Genomic DNA, 24,874 nt, shown 5'->3' on the forward strand with positions numbered 1-24,874 from the left:
TCCATCGCCATCACTACCTCAACCTCCTGCCCCTCCGAGGGTATCATAATCACATAAGTAACTTGCGCACATCACCGACAACTGGCTTCCCTTCACAAAACCCATCATTCTCCCCAATTGCTCCCAATACGCAGTCCGCAATGCAAGCACATTCGCAATAGCTTGGCTTCAACATTCCCTAATAATAGCGGGTAGTACAACTCACACTGCTCCGGGTCCTTATCCTTCTTTAAAATCAGGGAGATGGAAGCCTGTGACAAAGTAGGGGGGAAGTCCGTGTGCCCCCCCCCCCCCCCCCCCCCCTTCCCTTGCCTCATTGTACGTCCTCACCAGCAGTAGCCCCAGTACCGCCCCAAACATTTTATAAAACTCTACTGGGAACCCATCTGGCCTCCCCCGTCTGCATTGCCCCATGCCGTTAATCATTCCTGCAGCCCAACTGGGGCCCCAAGGCCCTGAACCCACCCCTCCTCCACCTTGGAAAACTCCAGCCCATCCAGGGTCCATCACCACATTGCCCCTCTCGTCCCTCGCTCTGCCGATTTCCCTTGCTGCTGCTTGCTCCCTCAGCTGATGGGCCAGCACCCTACTTCCCTTCTCCCCATGCCCCTCTGGCCCTTCGCAACTGCATCACCGCCTTCCCTGTGAACACTAACCTAAACTCCATCTAGAGCTTCTGTCTCTCCTTCAGCAACCCTTCCTCCGGCGCCACCGAGTACCTTCTTCCCACCCTCAGGATCTCATGGACCAGCCTTGCCCTCCGCCCTCTCCCGTTTGCCCTAATCGAAACAAACTCCCCTCTAACTAGAACCTTGAGCGCCTACCACAACGTGGCAGCTGTGACCTCCCCTGTATCGTTGAGTCCGACATCTAGCCTCCAATGTGGCCGTTGGGCTTCCCCCTAAACCACCCGCAAATGTTACAGCTGTACACGACTTTGGTTAGGCCACATTTGGAATACTGCGTGCAATTCTGGTCGCCACATTACCAGAAGGATGTGGATGCTTTAGAGAGGGTGCAGAGGAGGTTCACCAGGATGTTGCCTGGTATGGAAGGTGCTAGCTATGAAGAAAGGTTGAGTAGATTAGGATTGTTTTCGTTGGAAAGACGGAGGTTGAGGGGGGACCTGATTGTGGTCTACAAAATTATGAGAGGTATGGATAGGGTGGATAGCGACAAGCTTTTTCCAAGAGTGGGGGTGTCAATTACAAGGGGGTCACGATTTCAAGGTGAGAGGGGGAAAGTTTAAGGTAGATGTGCGTGGAAAGTTTTTTACGCAGAGGGTGGTGGGTGTCTGGAACGCTTTGCCAGCGGAGGTGGTAGAAGCGGGCACGATAGCATAATTTAAGATGTACCTAGACAGATATATGAACGGGCGGGAACAGAGGGAAGTGTATCCTTGGAAAATAGGCGACAGGTTTAGATAAAGGATCTGGATCGGCGCAGGCTGGGAGGGCCAAAGGGCCTGTGCTGTAATTTTCTTTGTTCTTTTGTTCGAAACACCAACAAACAAAGAAAAACAAAAGACACACTTAACCATCGCCGCGCCCCTGTCAAAACCCACCCTATACACTTTACCAAAGCTCCTTCTCCTCGTACTCCTTCGAGTGCAAGGTCCTTCATAAGGTCTGACGCCTCTCTGGCAAGTCAAAATCAGACTCCGGTTTCTGATAGGTCAGCCACAAGCGGGGAGGGTACAAATCCCTGAACTTCACCCCCTTCTTGAAGAGGGCAGCCTTTATCAGGTTGAACCCAGCTCTCTGCTTTGCCAACATCCGCATCCAGGTCTTGGTAGACCCGCAGCGCATTCCCTTCTCTGGTGCCCCTCCTGCTCTGCCTCACCCATTCCAAGATCTTTTCTTTCTCCAAGAATTGATGCAACCGCACCACCATCGCCTTCACCGGCTCCCCAACCTGCAGCCTCCACAGCGCCCTGTGCGTCCGATACACCTCAAAGGACTGATTGAAGGCTTCCTCCCCCCATCAACGTCTCCAGCATCCTCGCCACATACTTGGCAGTCTCCGCTCCCTTGATGTCGTCGGGCATCCCGACAATCCTCAAGTTCTGTCTCCTGGAGCGGTTCACCAGGTCCTGTAAATTCTCTCTCAGCTTCTTCTGGCTGTCCAACACCATCCTCAACTCTGTTTCCAACGAGGCCATCTGCTCTTCGTGCTCCCCCACCGCCTCCTGCACCTTCAAAATCGTCAATGCAGAAAAACCTTTGAATAAACCATTTTGGCCAGCTATTTGCTTTCCTGAGCTTGTAGAATTGAATTGAAACTGATTTGGTTTTCTATGCTCTGACTTCTCCCTAAAATGTTTTTCAATCACAGGCAACCCACCATCTGTTATGGCGCTGACACTGGATCTTGGCTGCAACATCGTTACAGCAATCGGTCTGTCAGTGCTTCCTGATTATTGTGCCGAATTTGAAAGCTTATTTGAGCTTTTTAAAAAATATATTTTTATTAAGGCATTTATAAAAACATTAAACACGAACCATCACAAGAGTAAGAACAAACAGAAATCTCATACAAAATATATACTACCTGAACACTCCACACTCCCTGCTGTCCCCTCCTCCCTGCCTGCCTTCTCCATTTTAATCCTATTATCCCCCCATCCCCTGCTGTCAGCTCAATTTTCCAAAGTCGCCAAACGGATTCCATCTCTGAGCAAACCCATCAACTGACCGTCTTAAGGCGAACTTGATTTTCTCCAATTTTAGGAACTCCGCCAGGTCGCTCACCCACACCCCCGGCTTCAGTGGCCCCGAATCTCTCCACTCCAGCAAAATCCATCTCCGGGCTACCAGGGAGGCAAAGGCCAAAATGTGGGCCTGTTTCGCTCCCTGGACTCCCGGGTCTTCCGACCCACCAAATATCGCACTTCTAGACTCGGGGCCAGCTTCACCTTCAGCACCTTGGATATTATGTCCGCAAACCCCTGCCAGAACCCCTTCAGCTTCGGACATGCCCAAAACATGTGGACCGCGCACCGCTCACATCTGTCCACCACCCCCTCAAAGAACCTGCTTATCCTGGCTACTGTAATATGTGCCCTATGAACTACCCAAAATTTTATAATGTGCACAAAGAAGATGCATCTATCCTCTTCGGAGCCTCCTCCCAATACCCAGCCTCCATTCTCTCTCCTCTCTTCTCTCTTCTCTCTCTTCTCTCTTCTCTCTCTCCTACCTCTCCCTCTCTCTCCCTCTCCCTCCCTCTCTCCCTCTCCCTCCCTCTCTCCCTGCAGCCCAGCTCCTCTCCCCATTTTCTCTTGACTTCTCCAATCAGGGCTCACTCCCAGTCCACTCCTTGTAAATCTCGGACACCTTGCCCTGCCCCACACCCTCCTTTGACACCACCTTGTCCTGTAGTCCCAGGGCTGGCAGATCGGGAAAACACATCACCTGCTTCCTCACGTAGTCCGGTACCTGTAAATAACAGAACCCATTCCCCCAGGGCAGCTCATTTTCATTCTTCAATTCCTCTGAACTCAAAAGCTGGCCCCCACAAACCAGTCTCCAAACCGCTCGATTCCTGCCCGTTACCACCCCTGAAACCCCGTATCCAACCCCACAGGTGTAAATCGATGATTGCCGCAAATCGGTGCCCACACTGAGGAACCTTCGAACCCCAATTGCTGCCGCCGCTGTCCCCACACCCGCAGAGCACCACCACTGGGCTAATGGAGTACTTGGCTGGTGAGAATGACAGATGTTCTGTCAACAATGTTCCCACACTTGTACCCCTGCAAGAGGCTGCCTCAATCCGCCCCACACCGATTCCTCCCCCACTTCCTTACCAGAGCAATATTCGCTGCCCAATAATAATTCATTATGTTTGATGAGGCTTGTCCCCCCGCTCCAACAGAAATTCTTAACCTGTGGGGTTTTCCCCGCCCACACAAACTCTTGAGATCAAAGAATTAACTTTCTGAAAGAATGATTTTCCGACAAAGATTGGGAGGTTCTGAAAAACAAATAAAAGCCTCGGGAGCACTGTCATTTTCACTGTCTGCACCCGCCGTGCCAGCGACAGTGGCAGCACATCCCACCTCTGTTCCACTAACAGTGCCAGATTGAATTTGTGAGGTTGTTCCCAACCCCGCGCCACCTGGATACCCAAATATCTGAAGCTCGCCCCCACCACCTTACACGGCAGATCACTCAGCCTCCTCTCCTGCCCCCCTGGTCTTGATCAGGACGACCTTACTTTTCCCCATATTTAGCTTATAGCCGAAAAACTGGTCAAACTCCTATAAAATTCCCCTGATGCCTCCCAGCGGGCCCGAAATATAAAGCAGCAGGCCATCCGCATATAGCAAGACCCTGTGCTCAATCCCCCGCACAATCCCTCTCCACCTTATTGATGCTCAAGCGCTATTGCCAATGTCTCTATTGCCAATGCAAAGAGCAACGGGGAGAGTGGGCCCCCCTGCCTTGTCCCAGAGTGTAGCCCAAAGCACCCCAAGCTCACCCGGTTTGTCCGTACGCTCACTACCAGCGCTCTATACAACAATCGGACCCAGCCTACAAATCTCTGCCCGAACCCAAACCGTCCTAACACTCCCACTCCACCCAATTAAAGGCCTTCTCCGCGTCCACAGCAATCACCACCTCCACATCCTGACTCTCCAGGGGAATGAGTAATCTGACGTTTGCAGACCGTTGTCTCCCCTTTACAAATCCCTTCTGGTCTTCCCCTATCACCCCCGGCACACTCCTCAATCCGCGAGGCCAAGATCTTTGCCAATAATTTGGCATCCATATTTAACATCAAAATTGGGCGGTAGGATCCACACTGCTCCGAATCTTTATCCTTTTTTGATATTAGGGATATGGACGTCTGCGATAATCCCCTTGTCCCTCACCTCATTACATGCCCTCATCAGTAAGGGCCCCAGATCCCCAGCAAACTTCTTATAAAATTCTACAGGGATCCCATCCGGCCCAGGGGCCTTCCCTGCCTGCACAGCCCCCATGCCCTCCAGCACCTCGACCAGTCCAATTGTCCCCCCCCCCCCTCCCAAGCACCCCAGCACCACTCGTCACCTCCCGTCCTTCATCCTCCTGATCTCCCTCGCTGTTACCTGCTTCCTATCCTGCTCGCCTTCTCCCTGTGGCATGTACACTGGCCTCTGCAACTGCCCGACTGTGTTCCCCGTGGACACCGACCCAAACTCCATATGGAACTTCTGCCTCTCCTTCAACAATCCCGCCTCCATGGCTTCCAAATACCTTCGATCCACCCGCAGGATCTTGTCCAGAAGCCTTGCCATTTCTGCTTGTCCACCTTTTCCCTGTGTGCCCGGATTGATATAAGCACCCTCCTGCACACCTCCCATAGCGTGGTGGCCAACATCTCACCTGTATCATTCAGTTCCACGTACCCCCCAAATGGTAGCCTTCTCCCGCTCGCACACCTCCTCATCCGCTAATAGCTCTATATCCAGTCTCCACTGCGGGAGCTGGTCCCCCCGATCCACTTGCAAGTCCACCCAGTGCGACGCATGGTCTGAAATCATGATCGTCAAGCACCCCAAATCGCCAACCCCCGCTAGCAGCACCTTGTTGACCACAAAATAATCAGTCCGTGCGTACACCCTGTGCACATGGAAGAAGTACAAGAACTGCTTCACCTCCCAAACCTCCACCGATCTACAATCCCCACGCTCTCCATGAACCCTCTCAGCTCCTTTGCCACCACCAACACCCTCCCCGACCTCTGGCTCGACCGGCCCAACGCTGGTTCAATGGCCGTGTTTAAAAATCCCCTCCCATGATCAACTGGTGCAAGTCCAAGTCCGGGATCTTCCCCAGCACCTGCCTCATGACCTCCACATTGTCCCAGTTTGGGACATAGACATTCACCAAGACCACTGGCATTCCCTCCAGATTCCTCTCACCATCACGAACCTCCCTCCCGAATCTACCAGAATATTTTCCACCTCAAATGCCACTCATTTATTTATCAGCGTCGCCATCCCCTGCGTCTTCCTATCCAAACCCAAATGAAAGACTTGCCCTACCCACCCTTTCATCAGCATAGTCTGATCTCGATGTTCAAGCGCGGTTCTTGAATAAAGGCTACGTCTGTCTTCAAGTTCCACATGTGCGTGACACAGGCGACTGTTTGACTGGTCCATTCAGGCCTCATTCCATGTGACCAACATGGTCAAGGGGCTCCCTGCAGTGTCCCCCCTGGTCCCGTCCCATCCCCCCCCGCCTCACCCCACCCACCAACCGCGCAGCCATATCCCTTCTTGGGCCAGCTCTCAGCCTGTGTCACGTCACACTCCAGGCTCACCCTTGGATGTACACCATCACCACCTCCCTTCTTGCTGCACCCCAGCAACCACACCTTTGTCAGCAGCCCCCCCCCCACCCAATTTAAACAACAATCCCATTCCCCCTCTGCTACACTAACCACCTGCTCACCCCCACTCCCCTCCCATTGAATAGCCCGCCCAGCTAGCCTGGCAACCCTGCTCATGGCACCAAACCTCCAACACCCCACTCCATATCAAAAACAACAATGAAATAAGAAAAAGATGCACTCACCCTCCATGTTTCCCAAATATCCCACCACAGAACCCAACAAGACCCCTCAAAAAAGAGAGGTTTTCTCATAATCAACAAACAAAAGACAACAAAAACAAAAAAGGTAAGGAAAAAAAGCCAGCATCTCTTCTATCCTCCTCCCCAGTTCAGTGCCCACCTTCTCCTGCAAGTCCATTGTCCCTTAAAAACTCCGTCGCCTCCTCTGGTGTCCCAAAATAAATTTTCTTGGCTGTTGTGAGTCACCCAGAGACGGGCCGGGTACAGTATCCCAAACTTCTCCCCCTTCTTAAAGAGTGCAGCCTTCGCTCTATGAAACCCGGCTCTCCTCTTCGCCTGTTCCGTGCCAAAGTCCTGGAGCTCATTACCTTCCCAGATGCATGTTATCGTCTGCCTTGCCCACGCAATATCTCCTCCTTGTCAAGGAATCGTTGGGGCCGCACCACCATCGCACTTGGCGGCTCATTTGCCTGCAACCTCCTAATCAGCGCCCTATGCACCCGGTTGACATCCAGGAGCTGTTCAAAGGCCCCTTCTCCCATCAGCTTCTCCAACATCTTGGCTACATATGAGCCAGCATCCTCTCCCTCAATGTCCTCGGGCATCCCCACAATTCATAGGTTTTGCCTCCGGGAGCAATTCCCCAGATCCTCTACCTTCTCCTTTAGCTGCTTCTGGGTCTTGTGCATCATCCCGATCTTGGCCGTCAATGAGGTAAACAACAATCCCATTCCCCCTCTGCTACACTAACCACCTGCTCACCCCCACTCCCCTCCCATCGCCTCCTCCACCTTCTGAATAGCCTCGCCCTGGGACTCCAGCCTCTGTTCCACCCAATCAATTCCAGATTTTAGTAGTTTCACCGCCTTGGTCAGGTCCTCTTGGGCGCCCCTCCTCTGTCGGCTGAACTTCTCATTTAAGACATGCACCAGCTGCTCTGTTGACCACAGGGCAGGCAGGGCTGGCCCTTGACCCTCTGCCATCTTCACCTGTGGCGAATAAAGAATTTCTTGATCCCTTCTTCTCGACCCACGTCTGGTCCCTGGATCTATCCACCAGCACCACACGTGGAGTTTAACTTCCCTCGACCATCTCTCCTTTTCCCACCAAAATATCTGTCAACAAACTTGGTAAAGGACCAAAACAACTGCCTCGAGCGGGAGCTGCCAATTGTGCGACCACACCATGGCCGCCACCGGAAGTCCCCTTATTTCAGCATTTTCTTTGCGTTTTCTCATCCTTTTGCGATCTAGCTAGGTCCTTTGACTCTGCTTTCAATCAGGTCTCGCAATGAATCTCCACATGCTCTGGTAGAGTGCTTTAAGTAGAGAGTTTTTCTGCCTTCATGCCTGTAAAGGAGCTTTGTAGGCGACCTGCTGTATATTCACATTCTTCGAAAGAGGTCAGTTTCTTTACTTAATTCCTGGAGATTTTGGAGTCCTTTAGCTGCTGTCAGCATTTTGTACGGTTATCTGTTATCTCTAGAGTAAGAAGTCTTACAACACCAGGTTAAAGTCCAACAGGTTTGATTCAAACACGAGCTTTCGGAGCGCAGCTCCTTCCTCAGATTCACCTGAGGAAGGAACTGCGCTCCGAAAGCTCGTGTTTGAATCAAACCTGTTGGACTTTAACCCGGTATTGTAAGACTTCTTACTGTGCTCACCCCAGTCCAACGCCGGCATCTCCACATCATGTTATCTCTAGAGGTTTGTATGGTTGAGCAATAACTGTTTATTAAGAACACAACTCTATACATGTATGTTTCTAGGTGCTGGCTTCATGCCTATTCCGTCACTGCATTACTCCCATGTGACTCTCTACATCATAATGCAGAGGGTAATGTTTCCACAGTCCCACATTGACCTTACAATCCTGAACACCTTAACAATACATTCATCATTCTTAAATGAAAGCAAAGTGTACACTTGCTAATTCATGGCCATCAAAGATATTTGTTATTATTGTCACAAGTAGGCTTAACACTGCAATGAAGTTACTGTGAGAAACCTTTAGTCACCTGTTCGGTTACACAGAGGGAGAATTCAGAATGTCCAAATAATCTAACTTGTGGAACTTGTGGGAGGAAACCGGAGCACCCGGAGGAAACCCACGTAGACACAGGGAGAACGTGCAGACTCTGCACAGACAGTGACCAAGCTGGGGGTCGAACCGGGGACCCTGGAGCTGTGAAGCAACAGTGCTACCCACTGTGCTACCGTGCTGCAAAGTTTGTTTATAATCCAGTGCAGGCCAAGGAACAGAGGAAGGAATGTGACATTTCTGCAGTATTTTTAATTTCTTCGCATGTCACAAAACATCAAAGGCAGTGAAGTACTTTTGAAATGTTGCCACTGGAAATGTGACATCTAATTTGCACTCAGCAAAATCTCAACAAATAAGAGTCCGATAAATTACTAGTAAATCTGTTTTAGTGATGATTTTTGAGATAATATTGACTGGGGCACTTCTACAGTTTAGTTTTCTTAATCTAAGATACATAAGATACATAAGATAATTCAGTTTGTTATGCATAGTTAAATTAGTATTACACATTCTCCAATTGGAGGTTCACAGTTTTACTGGGTTACATCTAAATGTGAGCCAATTGCTTATCTTTCAGTTATGTAGTTGGTTTGATGGATAACCTGATTGAGCAATGCCAAATGCCGCTGCTGACCGTTAAAGAAATTTATTTTTCAATACATGCTCATTTTAAAAAATTCACTTTATGGGATGTGGGCATCGCTGGTTAGGCCAGCATTTATTGCCCATCCCTCGTTGCCTTTCAGAAGATGGTGGTGAGTTACCACCTTGAATCGCTGCAGTCGCTGAGGTAGGTACCCCAGGGCTTCTTTGACCTGGATGGTGTCGAGCTTCTTGAGTGTTATTGGAGCTGCACTCGTCCAGGCAAGTGGAGAATATTTAATTACATTCCTGACTTGTGCCTTGTCGATGGTGGATCGGCTTTGGGGGTCAGGAGGTGAATTTCTCGCCATAGGATTCCTAGCCTTTGACCTGCCCTGGTAGCTACAGTATTAATATGGCTAGTCCAGTTCCGTTTCTGATCAATGGTAACCAAACTGGGTTCACCTCGATTAAATAAATATTTCTAAACTTCCCTTTAATCCATCCATTAATTACCTTATCCCTGTCCCTTGTTGAGTATATCGTAATATCCACTCTTATTGAGGCTCCGTATAATTTTCGATACCTCACTTAATCTCCCTTCAGTCTGCACTGTTCAAAAAAAAAATACCCAGCATACTCACTATTCCGAGATAGCTGAAGTTTTCAATTCCTGATAGCACCTTCATAAATTTCTTCAGTACCCTCTCTGTTGTGATCATGTAATGCGTTGACCAGAACTATATGCAGTACACTAGCTGCAGTCTAACTTTGTTTTGTCGAGCTCTAGTGTAACCTCCCTGCTCCTCTATTTGCTAATACAAGAGAGTGTTCTGTTTGCTTTCTTGACTGCCTATCGTGGGCAGCACGATAACACAGTGGCTAGTGCTGTTGCTTCACTGCACGAGGGTCCCAGGTATGATTCCAGGCTTGGGTCACTGTCTGTGCTGAGTCAGCACCTTCTCTCCTAGTCTGTTTGGGTTTCCTCTGGTTGCTCCGGTTTCCTCCTGATATTGCGGCCAATTGTTGATGCCGGCGTCAAAACCGGCGCGAACGAACCTGGCGTCAACGGGCCTGCAGGCCCAGTAATTCTCCTGGTCTTTGGGTCTAGAACGGCGCTGGAGTGCTGTGCGCTGCACCGACGCCGAAATCTGGCCCTGCACGACTGCTGCGGGTCCGCGCATGCGTGCGATGGCCGTCTCTGCGCGGCCCCCACGCAACATAGCGGAGCCCTACAGGGGCCCGGGGCGGACAACGTAGGTTCCCCTGGAATGAGCGTGCCTGCCGATTGGTAGCCCCCGATTGCGGGCCTCGCCACCGTGGAGCCCCCCCCCCCCCAACCAGGTCGGCCCCCGCAGCCAGAACGCTAAGGTTCTGCCAAGTGGGACCATATGTAAACCATGCCAGCGGGCACTCAGCATGCGGATGCAATTGGCGCCGATTCTCCAGTCGCCGGAGAATCGGCGGAGCGGCGTGGCAGGATTTCCACGCCCCCCCCCTCAGTGAATCTCCGACCTGCCATGGGTTTGTACAATCCCGGCCATGCTGTTAGATGAATTGGACATTCTGAATTCTCCCTCAGTGTACCCAACAGGCGACTAGGGGTTTTTCACAGGAACTTCATTACAGTGTTAAGCCTACTTGTGACAGTGGTAAAGATTATTATTAGATTATTATCTACCTGTCCTGCTACCTTGGGGAATCTGTAGTCATGCATGCTAAGGCCTCTCTCTTCCTCTACACTTTTTGGACTCTTACCATTTATTCTCTTGCCTTGTTTGCCCTTCCCAAATACAGTGCTTCATTTTCCACTGTTGTGTCTACTTGACCAGTCTATTAATATCTTTCTCGTGTCTATAGCTTTCTGTCCCACAATCAACAACGCCGCCAATCTTCATACCATCTGCAAGCTTCTTCATCATATCCCCTACTTTTTAAGTCTAAATCATGGATATATATGCTGGAGAAAACCACTAGTTCTCACAAGCTACTCTACCCTCTGTTCTACTCCTGCTGATCGGATCAGCTGGTGCTGAACAACTAATCTGTGAACTCAAGTGTACTAGTGTATCTGCTCACAACTTAAGCTGTCATTTCTACCTCAGACCTGAAAGACAGCCAAAAATGTTCATCCGAAGCCAACCAATGGCTTCCCACTTACAGAAATAAATGCCAAAGATCGCATGTGTTCATCTTCGGTGATCTCATTGGCAGTCCCCAATGAGATCAGTGTTGTAGAACCACAGGCTGAGATCCTGCCATTTTAAATGTTCTCCAGCGCCACTGAGCAGAGTACGTTGAATATAATGCGCACTCTGCTCGCCATCACCGAAGCTTACTTAAAAACCTTGGCTCAGTATTGATTTTGCTCGAATTAGCATTGTGGAAGCTGTCAATGGGATTGCAGGAGATAAGAGCATGCTGCTTGAAAAGCACCGCTCTATAGCTAGGAGACCTCTTAAGGGAGTATTTTTGGTCAACAATTTGGATTCATATAATTGGAATTCAGGACAGATGTATAGAGATCATTGATCGAGCAGATCAGCTGATCTTTCCAACCAGATCAGAACAATAAAGATAAGTGTTGCGAGCCCTGACCAAAAGCAGGGATAAGGCAAACTTGGATAATTAAGGTGCTTCCTTATATAATGCACTTTGAGTATGGATATTGTATGTATAATACTTGGATAACATTTTGTCTTTGCAGATTATCACCCACTGTGTTTATGAACTTTTAGAAATGAATGTCATTTGAAGAAGGTTCATCTCCCGGTAAGTTAAACTTGTACAATGTTATAAATATCTATTCATGCACATTAATTCAGTTGCCATTATACAAATAAAAATTTCAACATCATTGGTGAGACATTCACTTGGGGAATATAAAACTTTTAAGAAGTTTGTGTCATTATAATCCCATTTTCGTTAGCTGGGCTGTCAGGCCACGAGTTGTAAAATCTAATTCCGAACTGTGCATTCTTTATTTTCTGTAATCAGCAGCAGACTTAATTGTGACAATAAAGGCAAAGGGTGTGATTTAATTGGGGTGGGGAGAGGAATGAGCTCTGTTTTGGCGGGGTGTTTTCTGCCGCTTGAGGCACCGAGAGCAAAACCACTATTAAACGGAACTCTGCTTCTTTCTTGGGCCTCGGAGAGGAACGTCCTGCCGAGGCCTACGTTAAACTCATGTCCTGCATTGATGAGCTCAGCTCGCCAGTGCAGAAAGAGGTCAATGATGCTCCGATATTGCGGCACCCCCCCCCCCCCCCCCCCAGCCTATCAATTAGGGGATCCTCTGGCCCCTGCACCCCATCTCATAAGGTGACCTCCGAGCCTGATCCTTGGCACAGGAAACCTGGCCCACTGGAATCTTGGCCATGCCAGCCTGGCACCCTGGCAGTGCCCATGCCAGCCTGGCAGTGCCACTTGGGTAACCTGGCACTGCCAGGGTGGCAGTGCCAGGGTGCCCCAGTGGCATAGAGAGTGCCAGGGTATCACCCTGTCCAGAGCCCGACCACCCAGGGGCATCCGATTATCCGATTGCTTGGGAGAGCCCCCCCCGCCATTGCGCCTGGTCCACGTTTGTGGAAACCAGTGCTAAATGGCGCCAAGGCGAGGTCTCTAAGGCGAGGCCGTTTGATCCGGCGTCTTGGGTAACTCTGGCTTGGACATATTCAAGTGAGACTAACTACTAACTTGAATATGCAAATCTGGATACCGTCCATTGAGGGCAAGATCCGGATTGCGATACTTTATGAGATCTCGTTAGATCTAGCGAGGCGGGTCTTCCAGTGGCGACCATGGAGTGAGTGGTCGCTTATTTGGTAGCTCCCGCTCTTGGTGGACCTTTGGGACCTTTTTCCCTGATTTACGATGATTGACAAAACAGGAGATTGGTGAAGTAGAGGAGACGGATTCCCCATCCGTGTATGGATTCGTGGACCAGAAGTGGTCTGAAAAGGAGAGAACGTTGGTCGAAGACAGGAGTGGATTTGAGAGCACAGGATAATATGGGTCAGGGACCGAAATTGCCGACCCAATGGTCAACTGAGCAACTGGTGGCCTTTCTCCAGGAGAAATTTGCTGAGCAAAGAAAGGAATACCGGGATCCGATTAAGACCGGGATTAACCGCGTGAAGCAGAGACTGGAAACCCAGGGCCAGGTGATCCAGAAGGTGGAAAAGGCGGTTGCTGAGCATGAGGAGCAGCTAGCCACGGTGGCAGCTGATGAAGGACAACCAGAAGAGGCTGCAAGCGAAAGTGGAGGATTTGAAGAACAGATCGTTTCAGGCAGAACCTAAGGATTATTGGCCTGCCGGAGGGCAGTGAGGGATCGGACACAGGTACATATGTATAAATGCAAATTACTGCGGATGCTGAAACGAAAGAGAAAATGCTGGAAAATCTCAGCAAGTCTGGCAGCATCTGTAGGGAGAGAAAAGAGCTAACGTTTCGAGTCCGATGACTCTTTGTCAAAGCAGGTACATATGTGGCGTGTATGTTCGCGAAGCTGTTGGGGGAAGGTGCGTTTTCTTGTGATGGAGGAGATTGAACTTGGGGGCGAGTAGTGGTGTTCTTATTCTGCAGCTGAATTTCTTTTTTTTTCTTTAGGTTTTGTATATATTGTTTCGCACTAAGTTTAGGGCCGTTGCTCCGTTTTGTTTGCGGGTTGACTTTGTTCTTAATGGGGGGGGCGACCATGCTGATCACAGGGAATGTCAGAGGGCTGAATGGGCCGGTCAAGAGGGCTTGCGTGTTTGCGCACCTGAAGAGGTGAAGGTGGACGTGGCAATGCTACAGGATACACACCTGAGGTTGGTGGATCAGGGATCAGACTAGGCTAAGGAAAGGGTGGATTCAGCAGGTATTTCATTCAGGGCTAGACTCTAAAACTACGGGGGGTAGCGATTTTGATCAATAAGCGGGTGTCATTTGAGGTAGGGAGCATCGTGATGGACTCAGGGGTAGGTACTTTATGGTGAGTGGGAAGCTGGAGGGGTGAGGGGGGACATGACGACTTTACTACGGTTATAGATCTGAAGTTGGATCGGTCGAGTTCGAGGACATGAAAGGTTCCAGCTGCGGCGAAGGAGCTAAAGGGGTTTATGGAACAGATGGTGGGGGTAGATCCGTGGAGGTTTGGACAACCAAGAGCGATGGAGTTTTCTTTTTTTTCCCACTTGCACAAAGTGCACCCCTGGATCGATTTTTTTCCCACCGGTTTGGACAGGGCTTTGTTGACGGAACGTGGTAGATGCCAAGTATTCGGTGATTGTTGCGTCGGACCATGCCCCACACTGGGTGTGTTTACGGGTGAGAAAGGAGGAGGGTCAGCGCCTGCAATGGAGATTGGATGTAGGACTGTTAGCAGATGAGGAGATATGTGTGCGGGTGAGGGAGGCTAACCAGAGGTATGTGGAGATAAATGACACGGGCGGTTTTGGCAGCAACGGTATGGGAGGCACTGAAAGCAGTATTTAGTGGGGGGAGCTGATTTCTGTACGGGTTCATAGGGAGAAGGTGGAGCGGGCAGAGATGGACAGACTGGTTAGGGAGATTCCCCAGGTGGACAGGAGGTACCCCGAGATGGAATTTGGTCTGATAGCCACAGGGAAGGAAGTGGGGCAGTTGAGGGAGGCGAGAGGGGCGGTGTATGAAAATGGGGAGGGGGCCAGTAGGATGTTAGCACACCAACTCGGAAAACAGGAGGCGGTCAGGGAAATGGGAACAGTGAAGGATGGAGGGGGGAAACACGGTTCTGGACCCAGCGGGGTGAACGGGGTTGTCAAGGAATTTTAGAGTCGGCTGTATGTGTTGGAGCTCCCAGCTGGGTTGGAGGAGATGAGGTGATTCATGAAGGGTTTGGAGTTTCTAAAGGTGGAGGAAGGGTTGATGGAGGGGCTGGGAGCCCCGATCGGTATTGTGGAGGTAGTCGAGGGATTGGAGGCCATGCAGTCGGGCAAGGCCCCGGTACCAGATGGATACCCAGTGGAATTTTATAAGAAGTTTTCTGGGGTGCTGGGACCGCTGCTGGTGAGGGCATTTAATGAGGCTGGGGAGCGAGGTGTTCTTCCCCCAACAATGTCACAGGCTTCAATTTCATTGATTCTGAAGCGAGAGAAGGACCCAGAACAATGCAGGTCATATAGACCAATTTCCCTACTAAATGTAGACATCAAATTGCTGGCCAAGATTTTGGCTTCGAGGATAGAGGATTGCATTCCGCCGTGATAGGAGAAGAACAGACGGGATTTGTAAGAGGGATGCAGTTAACGGCCAACGTTAGAAGTCTCTTGAATGTTATCATGATGCCCTCTGAGGGGAGGGAGGTGGTGGTTGCTATGGACACGGAGAGAAGGCCTTCGACCGGGTGGAGTGGAAGTATTTGTGGGAGGTTCTGGGGCAGTTTGGGTTTGGGCAGGGCTTTGTAGACTGGGCCCGGTTGCTGTACCAGGCGCCGGTGGCGAGTGTGTGTGTGTGTGTGTGGGGGGGGGGGGGGGGGGGGGGGGGGGGGCGGATTGAGACACTGGGGGATCTGTTTTTCGATGGGAGCTTTCCTTGTTTGGCGTATTTGGAGGAGGAGTTTGAATTGCTGGGTGGGAATGGGTTTCGCTGTCTGCAGGTGAGAGACTTTGTAAGAAGGCAGGTTTCGACCTTTCCGCTTCTACTGCCACAGGGGATACAGGATATGGTGGTTTCAAAAATGGGGGTGGGGGAGAACATAGAACGTACAGTGCAGAAGGAGGCCATTCGGCCATCGAGTCTGCGCTGACCCATTTAAGCCCTTACTTCCACCCGATCACCGTAACCCAATAACCCATCCTAACCATTTTAGACACTAAAGGCAATTTAGCATGGTCAATCCACCTAACCTGCACGTCTTTGGGACTGTGGGAGGAAACCGGAGCACCCGGAGGAAACCCACGCAGACACGGGGAGAACATGCAGACTCCACACACACAGTGACCCAGCGGGGAATCGAACCTGTGACCCTGGCGCTGTGAAGCCACAGTGCTAGCCACTGTGCTACCATGCTGCCCCACGGTAGGGGAAGGTCTTGGAAATTTATAAAGAGCTCATGGAGTGGGAGGTAACCCAGATTGGGGAGGTAAAGCGCAAGTGGGAAGATGAGCTGGAAAAGGAGCTAGAGGCACGTCTGTGGGTGAATGCTCTTAAGTAGAGTCAACACGTACTCATCATGTGCCAGGCTCAGTCTGATACAATTCAAGGTGGTTCACCGGGCACACATGACGGTGGCCAGGATGAGCAGATTTTTTGGGGTGGATGACAGGTGTGTGAGGTGTGCAGGAGGGTCTGCAAATCATGCCAACATGTTCTGGGCATGTCCGAAGCTCGGGGGATTCTGGCAGGGATTTACTGATGTCATGTCCACGGTGCTAAAAATGAGGGTGGTGCCGAGTCCAGAGGTGGCTATCTTTTGAATGTCGGAAGACCCAGGTGTCCAGGGGGCAAAAGAAGCTGACGTTTTGGCCTTTGACTCCTTCATAGTCTGGAGACGGATCCTATTATCTTGGAGGGACTCAGAGCCCCCGAAATCGGAGGAATGGGTTAGCGACATGGCTGGGTTTCTCAGGCTTGAGGAAATTAAGTTCGCCCTGAGAGGATCAATGTTGGGGTTCGTTCGGAGGTGGCAGCCGTTTATCGACTTCTTCGGGAAAACTAAAACTGTTAGCAGATACAAAAAGGAGGGGGAGTTAGTTTAGTTTAGTTTAGGTGGGATCAGTGAGAGGAGATAGAGAGACTTGGGAATTGTGTGTATAAGCCATGTTGGCTGGGTGTGGTTGTTGGTTGGGGGGCGTGTTACATACTGAACTATGTTTACATTTGTATTTGTATCTTTTGTTGTTAGAAAATCATAAAAACCTTAATAAAATGTTTATTTAAAAAAAAAAGATCTTGCAAGGCAGAACAAGCATTGGAACATCTTGTGAGATTTAACGGCCTCCTTACAGACTGAGTCTGCGCGACAAGGGTACTAGATCGTGCCCAACGGAAAACATATTGGGACCAAACATTCTGAGTGGTTTCGGGTTATGGGGAATCTGTTCTACCATAATTGCCAGCATACGTCTGCTTGTGACCTCCACTGCTGACCCTGTCAAGTTTAGCAGGTTCGTGGAACTCATTCCCTCTCTGCCACTTTGTTTGAAGCAAATTGTTCTTAGAGCTGTTTTAACTTAAGGTTTTCAATTCATGGTATCTTAACTAATGAGACTAAAGGCTGATAAGCCCCCTTGACAGGTTGGCCTATATCCCAGGGTCTTAAGTGGCTGCAGATGTTGTAATTTTCCAAAATTCCCAGTTTCTGGAAAGGACCCAGTGAATTGGAAAATGCTAATTTCTTTTTCATTCGTTCACGGGATGTGGGTGTTGCTGGCTGGCCGAGCATTTATTGCCCATCCCTGAGGACATTTAATAGTCACATGTAGGCCATGCCAGGTAAAGACAACAGATAAGGACAAGTTTTCCATTAGTGAATCAGATAGGTTTTTACACCAATCGACAATGGTTTCATGGTCCTGATCAGACTTTTAATTTCAGATTTTTTAAATTGAATTCAAATTTCACCATCTGCCGTGGTGGGATTCAAACCTGGATCCCCAGAGGATAACTCTGGGTCTCTGGATTACCAGTCCAGTGACAATATCACTATGCCACTGCCTCCCCAGGTAACTCCTCTATTCAGGAAAGAAGAAAAACAAAAAGCAGGAGCAGTTCACCAGTTAGTGTAACATCTGGCTATGGAAATATGCAGAATCCATTATTCAAGAAGTAGTAGCAGGACATTTCAAAAATAAGATCAGGGAGAGTCCACACTTCGTGTGCTAAACAGTATAAGCAGCAAGTGATAAGAGCTAAGTGATTCGACAGCCAAGGAATCAGATCTAAGCACTGCTGTCCTACTGCAACCAGTCATGAATGGTGGTGGACAATTAAACAACTAGCCAGATGAGGGGACTCCACAAATATCCCCATCTGGGGGAGCTCAGCACATCAGTGCAAACGATGAGACTGAAGCACTTCCACGTGGCACTTCTGGATGAAGATTGTTTAATGATCTCTCGGCCTCCTCCGGAGTGGCTCCATATCACAGATACCAGTCTTCAGTCAATTTGATTGCCTCCACATGATATCAAGAAACTGCTGAAGGCACTGTATATTACAAAAAACTACCAGACTTGACAATATTCCGGTAATAGTACTGAAGACTTGTGCTCCAGAACTTGCCAGACACCTAGCCAAACTGTTCCAGTGTAGCTACAACACTGGCATCTACCTGACAATGTGGAAAAGTTTCAAGGTATGTCCTGTCCACAATAAGGAGGACAATTTAACTTGGCCAATTACCACCCCATCAGTCTATTCTCGATCATCAGTAAAATGCTGAAGGGAGTTATCAGCAGTGCTATCAAGTTGCACTTGTTTAGCAATAACATGCTCATGAATGCTCAGTTTGAGTTCTGCCAGGGCCACTCAGCTCCTGACCTCATAACAGCCTTGGTTCAGAGATGGACGAAAGAGCTGAGCTCCAGAGGTGAGGTAAGAGTGATAGCCCTTGACATCAAGGCCACTTTGACCGAGTGGCATCTGGGGGTCCTAGCAAAACTGGAGTCAACCAGAATCACGGTGGAAACCCTCCACTGGTTGGAATCATAAAGAGCACAACGGAAGATGGTTCAATCAGATTGTTAGGTTCAATCTGTCACTGGGTCAAAATCCTGGAACTGCCTAACAGCGCTGTGGGTGTACCTACACCACATGCACTGCAGCACTTCAAGATTGCAGCTCGGTAGCACAGTGGATAGCACTGTTGCTTCACAGCGGCAGGGTCCCAGGTTCGATTCCCAGCTTGGGTCACTGTCTGTTCGGAGTCTTCACGTTCTCCCCTTGTCTGGTTGGGTTTCCTCCGGATGCTCTGGTTTCCTCCCACAATTCCCAAAAAACCGTGCTGTTATGTGAATTGGACATTCTGAATTCTCCCTCTGTGTACCCGAACAGGTGCCGGAATGTGGCGACTAGGGGCTTTTCACAGTAACTTCATTGCAGTGTTAATGTAAGCCTACTTGTGACAATAAAGATTATTATTATCTCAGCTCGAAGACATCACTGCAGGAGTCCCTCAGGGTAGTGTCCGAGGCTTAACCATCTTCAGCTGCTTTAGTTATCAATGGCTGTCCTCCATAATAAGGATAGAAGTAGAGATGTTCGCTGATGATTGCACAATGTTCAACACCATTTGCGACTCCTCAGCTACTGAAGCAGTGCATGTTCAAATGTAGCATGTCCTGGACAATATGCAGGCTTAATCTGACAATTGTCAAGTAACACAAGTGCCAGGCAATGGCCATCTCCAAGAGAGTAGCAAACAAGAAAGAACAAAGAACAATACAGCACAGAAACAAGCCATATGGCCCTCCAAGCCTACGCCGACCATGGTACCTGCCTAAACTAAAGCCATCTGCACTTATGGAATCCATATCCTTCCATTCACATCCTATTCATATATTTGTCTAGATATCCCTTAAATGCCACTATCATACCTGCTCCCATCACCTCCCCAGGCAGCGCGTTCCATATATTTACCACCCTCTGTGTAAAAAAAAACACCTTGCACATCTGATCTGGACTTTTCCCCATGCACTTTAAATCTATGTCCCCTAGTACTTGACTCTCCTACCCTAGGAAAGACCATCTGACTATCCACTCTGTCCATGCCACTCACAATCATGGAGACCTCTATCAGGTTGCCTCTCAACCTCCGTCGTACCGGTGAGAACAGACCGAGTTTATCTAACCTCTCCTCATAGCTAATGCCCTCCATACCAGGCAACATACTAGTAAACCGCTTCTGTACACTGCTGAAAGCATCCACATCCTTGTGGTAGTATGGCAACCAAAATTGTACACACTATTCCAAAGGTGACCTGACTAAGGTCCTGTACAGCTGCAACATGACTTGCCAATTTTTATATTCAATTCCCGACCGCTGAAGGCCAGTATGCCGTATGCCTTTTGGACCACTTTATCCACATGTGTTATCACTTTCAGTGATCGGTGGACATGCACCCCCTCATCTCTCTGCCTGTCAGTACTCGCAGGAGTTCTACCATTTATTGTGTAATTCTGACATGCACTGTATCTTCCAAAGTGCGTTATCTCACACTTGTCCGGATTAAACTTCATCTGCCATTTCTCCGCCCAAGACTCCAATCAGTTAGGAGGCCTCAATTGTCCGGGGAGGGGGGGAGATTCTCCCCAGTTAGGGTGTCCCACTGGGGGTGGCTTTGCATTTTTGGGGGAGGGGCAGTCATGGCTAGCCGCAGGACTTCGCTATTACAATGGCCCCTGTGGGGTGGAAAAACTATTAGGGTTCCACCCCCTATTATAAGGGTTTCTGTGGGAGAACTCCCCATTGAAGGGGCATTTATGGGGTGGTCTCCCCATGGCAGGGGCCCCTATTGGGGGGGGGGGATCTCCTCATTACAGGAGACCCTGTGGGGCGGGGTCCCCCTATCACTGGGGTCCCTGCGGGGTGGGGTCCCCAAGTTACAGGGGTCCTTGTGGGGCGGGTCCCCCTATTACAGGGGTCCCTGTGGGTCAGGGTCCCCTCTTTTATAGGGATCCCGGTGGGGTAGGGTCCCCCTATTGCGGGGGTCCTGTGGGGTGGGGTCCCCCTATTGCTAGGGTCCCTGTGGGGCGGGGTCCCCCTATTGCAGGGGTCCCTGTGGCTGGAGTCCCCCATTTTGCAGGGGTACCTGTGGGGCAGGCTCCCCTATTGCAGGGTTGCCTGTAGGCCGGGGTCCCCCATTGTAGGGGTCCCTGTGGGGTGGAGTCCCCCTTTTTGCAGGGGTCCCTGTGGGGTGGGCTCCCCGATTGTAGGGTTCCCTGTGGGTGGGGTCCCGCATTGCAGGGGTCCCTGTGGGGCCAGACCCCCCTATTGCAGGGGTTCATGTGTGGTGGAGTCCCCCTTTTTGCAGGGGTCCCTGTGGAGTCCCCCTATTGCAAGATGCCCTATGCAGGGTCCCCCTATTGCAGTGTTGCCTGTGGGCCGGGTCCCCCTATTGCCGGGTTCCCTGTGGGGCGGAGTCCCCCATTGCAGTTGTCCCTGTGGGGTGGGGTCCCCCTATTGCAGGGGTCTCTGGGGTTGGTGGGTGGGGAAATGCTCTGGTAGAGGAGGCATGGACAGGCAGTGCATTGTTGGGGGGTGGGGAGGTGGTCCTCGGATGGGCTTGAATGGTCTCCACCTGCTTGGCCTTGGCCAACCGCTAGGTCCATCATGCCAGCGCCATGCTAGGAGAGACCACAAGTACTCTGCACCCACATGATTCCCGGCTGCGGAGACCGGAGAATCATGGAAGTCCGGAGCATAGGACGCCGGTCTGCTAAATGAATGCAGGGTCATGAGACCCATTTGCATTTATTTACTTGCTCCCGCTGGAGTGCAGCGTGAATCTGTTCCTGCTGCCAGCGGGGAGTCGGAGCGTAGCGGTCGGGTCAAAGTTCAGCGTCGATCCCGATTTTTGTCCCGACGCCTGATTCTCCATCAGGAACCTGATCCAATCCTCCTGGGATGAGAGAATCCCGCCCATAGTCTCCCAACCGAGAATCTCACCCATTGATTGTGTATTCCAAAGGAGACTTGATTAGCTCATGTCTAATAGTTGAGGCCTGTCACATTTGGCCTCAACTATTTATTATCTATTAATGAATTTGATAATGGGACTGACTGCATTGCAGCCCAATTTGCTGGGAGGAAAGCAGGTTTGGCTACATAGCAATGCTGAGTCGAACCTCTGGCAATCGAGCACCCCTCCCCGATGAACTCCGTGCATTCTATGCTCGTTTCGAGCTGGAAGCCAACAAACCAATGTCAACTGCCCCAACAGCTTCAAACATACACATGAATACTGTCAGCCTCAGAAGTCAGATCGGCCTTCTCGAAAGTGAACCCATGGAAAGCAATGGGATCTGATGGAGTCCCTGGTCGTGCACTCAGATCCTGTGCGGACCAACTGGCGGGTGTGTTCGCAGACATCTTCAACCTCTCCCTACTCCTTTCCAAGGTTCCAGCTTCAAGAAGATCATTATTACCGGTGCGAAAGAAGAACCATGCAATGTGCCTCAACAACTATCCGGTGGCCTTGACAGCTATCATTATGAAGTGCTTCGAGAGGTTGGTCATAAACCATATCAATTCCATACTCCCAGAATGCCTTCATCCACTGCATGTCTTATACCGCCACAACCGGACAACAGCAGACCCTATCTATCTCCCTGGCCCTCCATTCATCCCTGAAGCATCTCAACAACAAGGACTCCTACGTCAGATTCCTTTCATTTCATTGACTACAGCTCCGCCTTCAACACCATAATCCCAGCCAAACTCAAATCCAAACTCTAAACCCAGGACTTGGCTCTTCCTTCTGCAACTGGATCCTCGACTTCCTGACCCATAGACCACAATAAGTAAGGATAAAGAACAACACCTCCTCCACAATGATCCTCAATACCAGGGCCCTGCAGGGCTGTGTACTTGGCTCCCTACTATACTCCATCTACAAGTTTGCCGATGACACAACCGTAGTGCGTAGAATCTCAAACAACGATGAGTCACAGTACAGAAGGGAGATAGAGATCCTAGTGGCATGGTTTAATGACCACAATCTCTTCTCAATGTTGGTAAAATTAAGGAGCTAGTCATCGACTTGAGGAAGCGAAGAGCCATACACACTCCTGTCTGCATCAATTGTGCCGAGGTGGAGATGGTTGGCACCTCCAAATTTCTAGTTGTACACATCACCAACAATCTGTCCTGGTCCACCCACATTGATGCTATGACCAAGAAAGCACAACAGCACCTGAACTTCCTCAGAAAACTAAGGAAATTTAGCATGTCCACATCGACTCTTACCAATTTTTACAGAAGCACCATGGAAAGCATCCTATCTGTCTACATCACAGCTTGGTATGGTAACTGCTCGGCCCAAGACCATAAGAAACTACAGAGAGTCGTGAACACAGCCCAGTGCATTATGCAAAGCCGTGGAAAAGTGGGCAGCATAATCAAAGACCCCACCCACCTGCGTTATTCTCTCTCCCAACCTCATCCATCGGGCAGAAGATAAAAAAGTCTGAGAACACGCACTGACACATTAAAAAACGCTTCTTCCCCACTGTAACTAGACTTCTGAATGGCCCTCTTATGTATTGAACTGATCTCTCTACACATCTTCTCTACTGTTGCAGCACGGTACTCCGTATGCTTTACCCAACATCTATGTCTATACATTATGTATTTATCGTGCATCCTATGTTTTAATGTATGGAATGATCTGCCTGGACTATACGCAAAACAATACTTTTCACTGTACCTCGGTACACATGACAATAAATCTAAATCTAAAGTTTGGGGAAGAATGCAAGGAATCTGCAAAGGGAAAATGATTGGTTAAGTGAATGGGAAAAAACTGGCAAATGTGTACAATGTGTGAAAATGTTAGGTTGTCTACTTGGCAAGCAGAACAGAAAGGAGAATATTATTTAAGTAGAAACTGTAGAATGCTCTGGTCAAATGGATCTGGGTACCCTTGTATATGAATCACAAAATGGTAGCATGCGGCTACAGCAATTAATTACAAAGCCAAATAAAATGTCAGCTGTATTGCAAAGGGGATTGCGTGTAGAAGTATAGAAATCTTGTCACAACTACACAGTGTATTGTGAGACCACTACTAAAGAGAGTACTGTGTACAGTTTTGGTCACTTTCCTCATGGTGGGATTGAGTTGTATTGGAAGCATCTCGTGGGAGGTTCACTATGCTAATTCCAGGCATGAAGGGGTTGTCTTATGTGAAAAGCTTGAACAGGTTGGGGCTAAATTCATTGAAGTTTGGAATAATGATAAATGATCTTTTTGAAACACACAAAGTTCTTTGAGGGCTTCATAGGGTAGATGCAGCAAGGATGTTTTGCCTCTTCCTTCCACTTGTCAATGGGATTTCCCATTGAAGCCACCCTAGGCCACCGGGAAACCTGTGGACAGAGGTCCGCTGTCAACGGGAAAAGAGAATCCTAACGGTTGGAGAATTCTGGCTGACATACATGTCAGCTACAATACTTAATAAGCTCCTACATAGGAATTAGGGGCAGAAGTAGGCAATCCAGCCCTTCGAGCCTGCTCTGCCATTCAATCAGATCATGACCGATCCCTCCCTGGTCTTAAATCAACCTCCTGTTTTTTATCAAAAATATATCTATCTCTTTCTTCAAACTATTTATTGACTCAGCTTCCACCACACTTTGGGGCAGCGTGTTCCACAAATTCACCACCTTCTGAGAAGTAGTTCCTCCTCATCTCAGTTCTAAAATTACCGCCTCTCAACCAATATTCATGACCTCTCGTTCCAGATTGCCCCAAAAGGGGGAAGATTTAGTCTATGTTTACTTTCTCAATCCCATTTGGTATTTTATACACCTCAATCCGATCACCACTCATCCTTCAGAACTCTAGCGAGTATAAGCCTAAAATGTTTAATCTCTCATATGTCAACCCTTTCTTCCCCTTGATTAATCAGGTGAACCTGCTCTGAACTGTGTTCAATGTCACAACATCCTTTCTCAAATAAGGAGACCAAAACTGGATATACTACTCCAGATGTGGCCTC

General features: G+C 49.5%; 1 protein-coding gene across 1 annotated transcript in view; it reads left to right on the top strand.

Moving 5' to 3' along the window:
* fam172a (family with sequence similarity 172 member A) overlaps nt 1–24,874 on the top strand; it is an 820,821-nt gene that overhangs the window by 126,060 nt on the left and 669,887 nt on the right. Inside the window, 2 exon segments of the mRNA XM_038805269.1 lie at nt 11,896–11,926; nt 11,929–11,960. Coding sequence (XP_038661197.1) covers nt 11,896–11,926; nt 11,929–11,960 — 63 coding nt within the window.

This window comes from Scyliorhinus canicula, chromosome 8 (assembly GCF_902713615.1).
Source record: "Scyliorhinus canicula chromosome 8, sScyCan1.1, whole genome shotgun sequence".
Taxonomy (NCBI): Eukaryota; Metazoa; Chordata; class Chondrichthyes; order Carcharhiniformes; family Scyliorhinidae; genus Scyliorhinus; species Scyliorhinus canicula.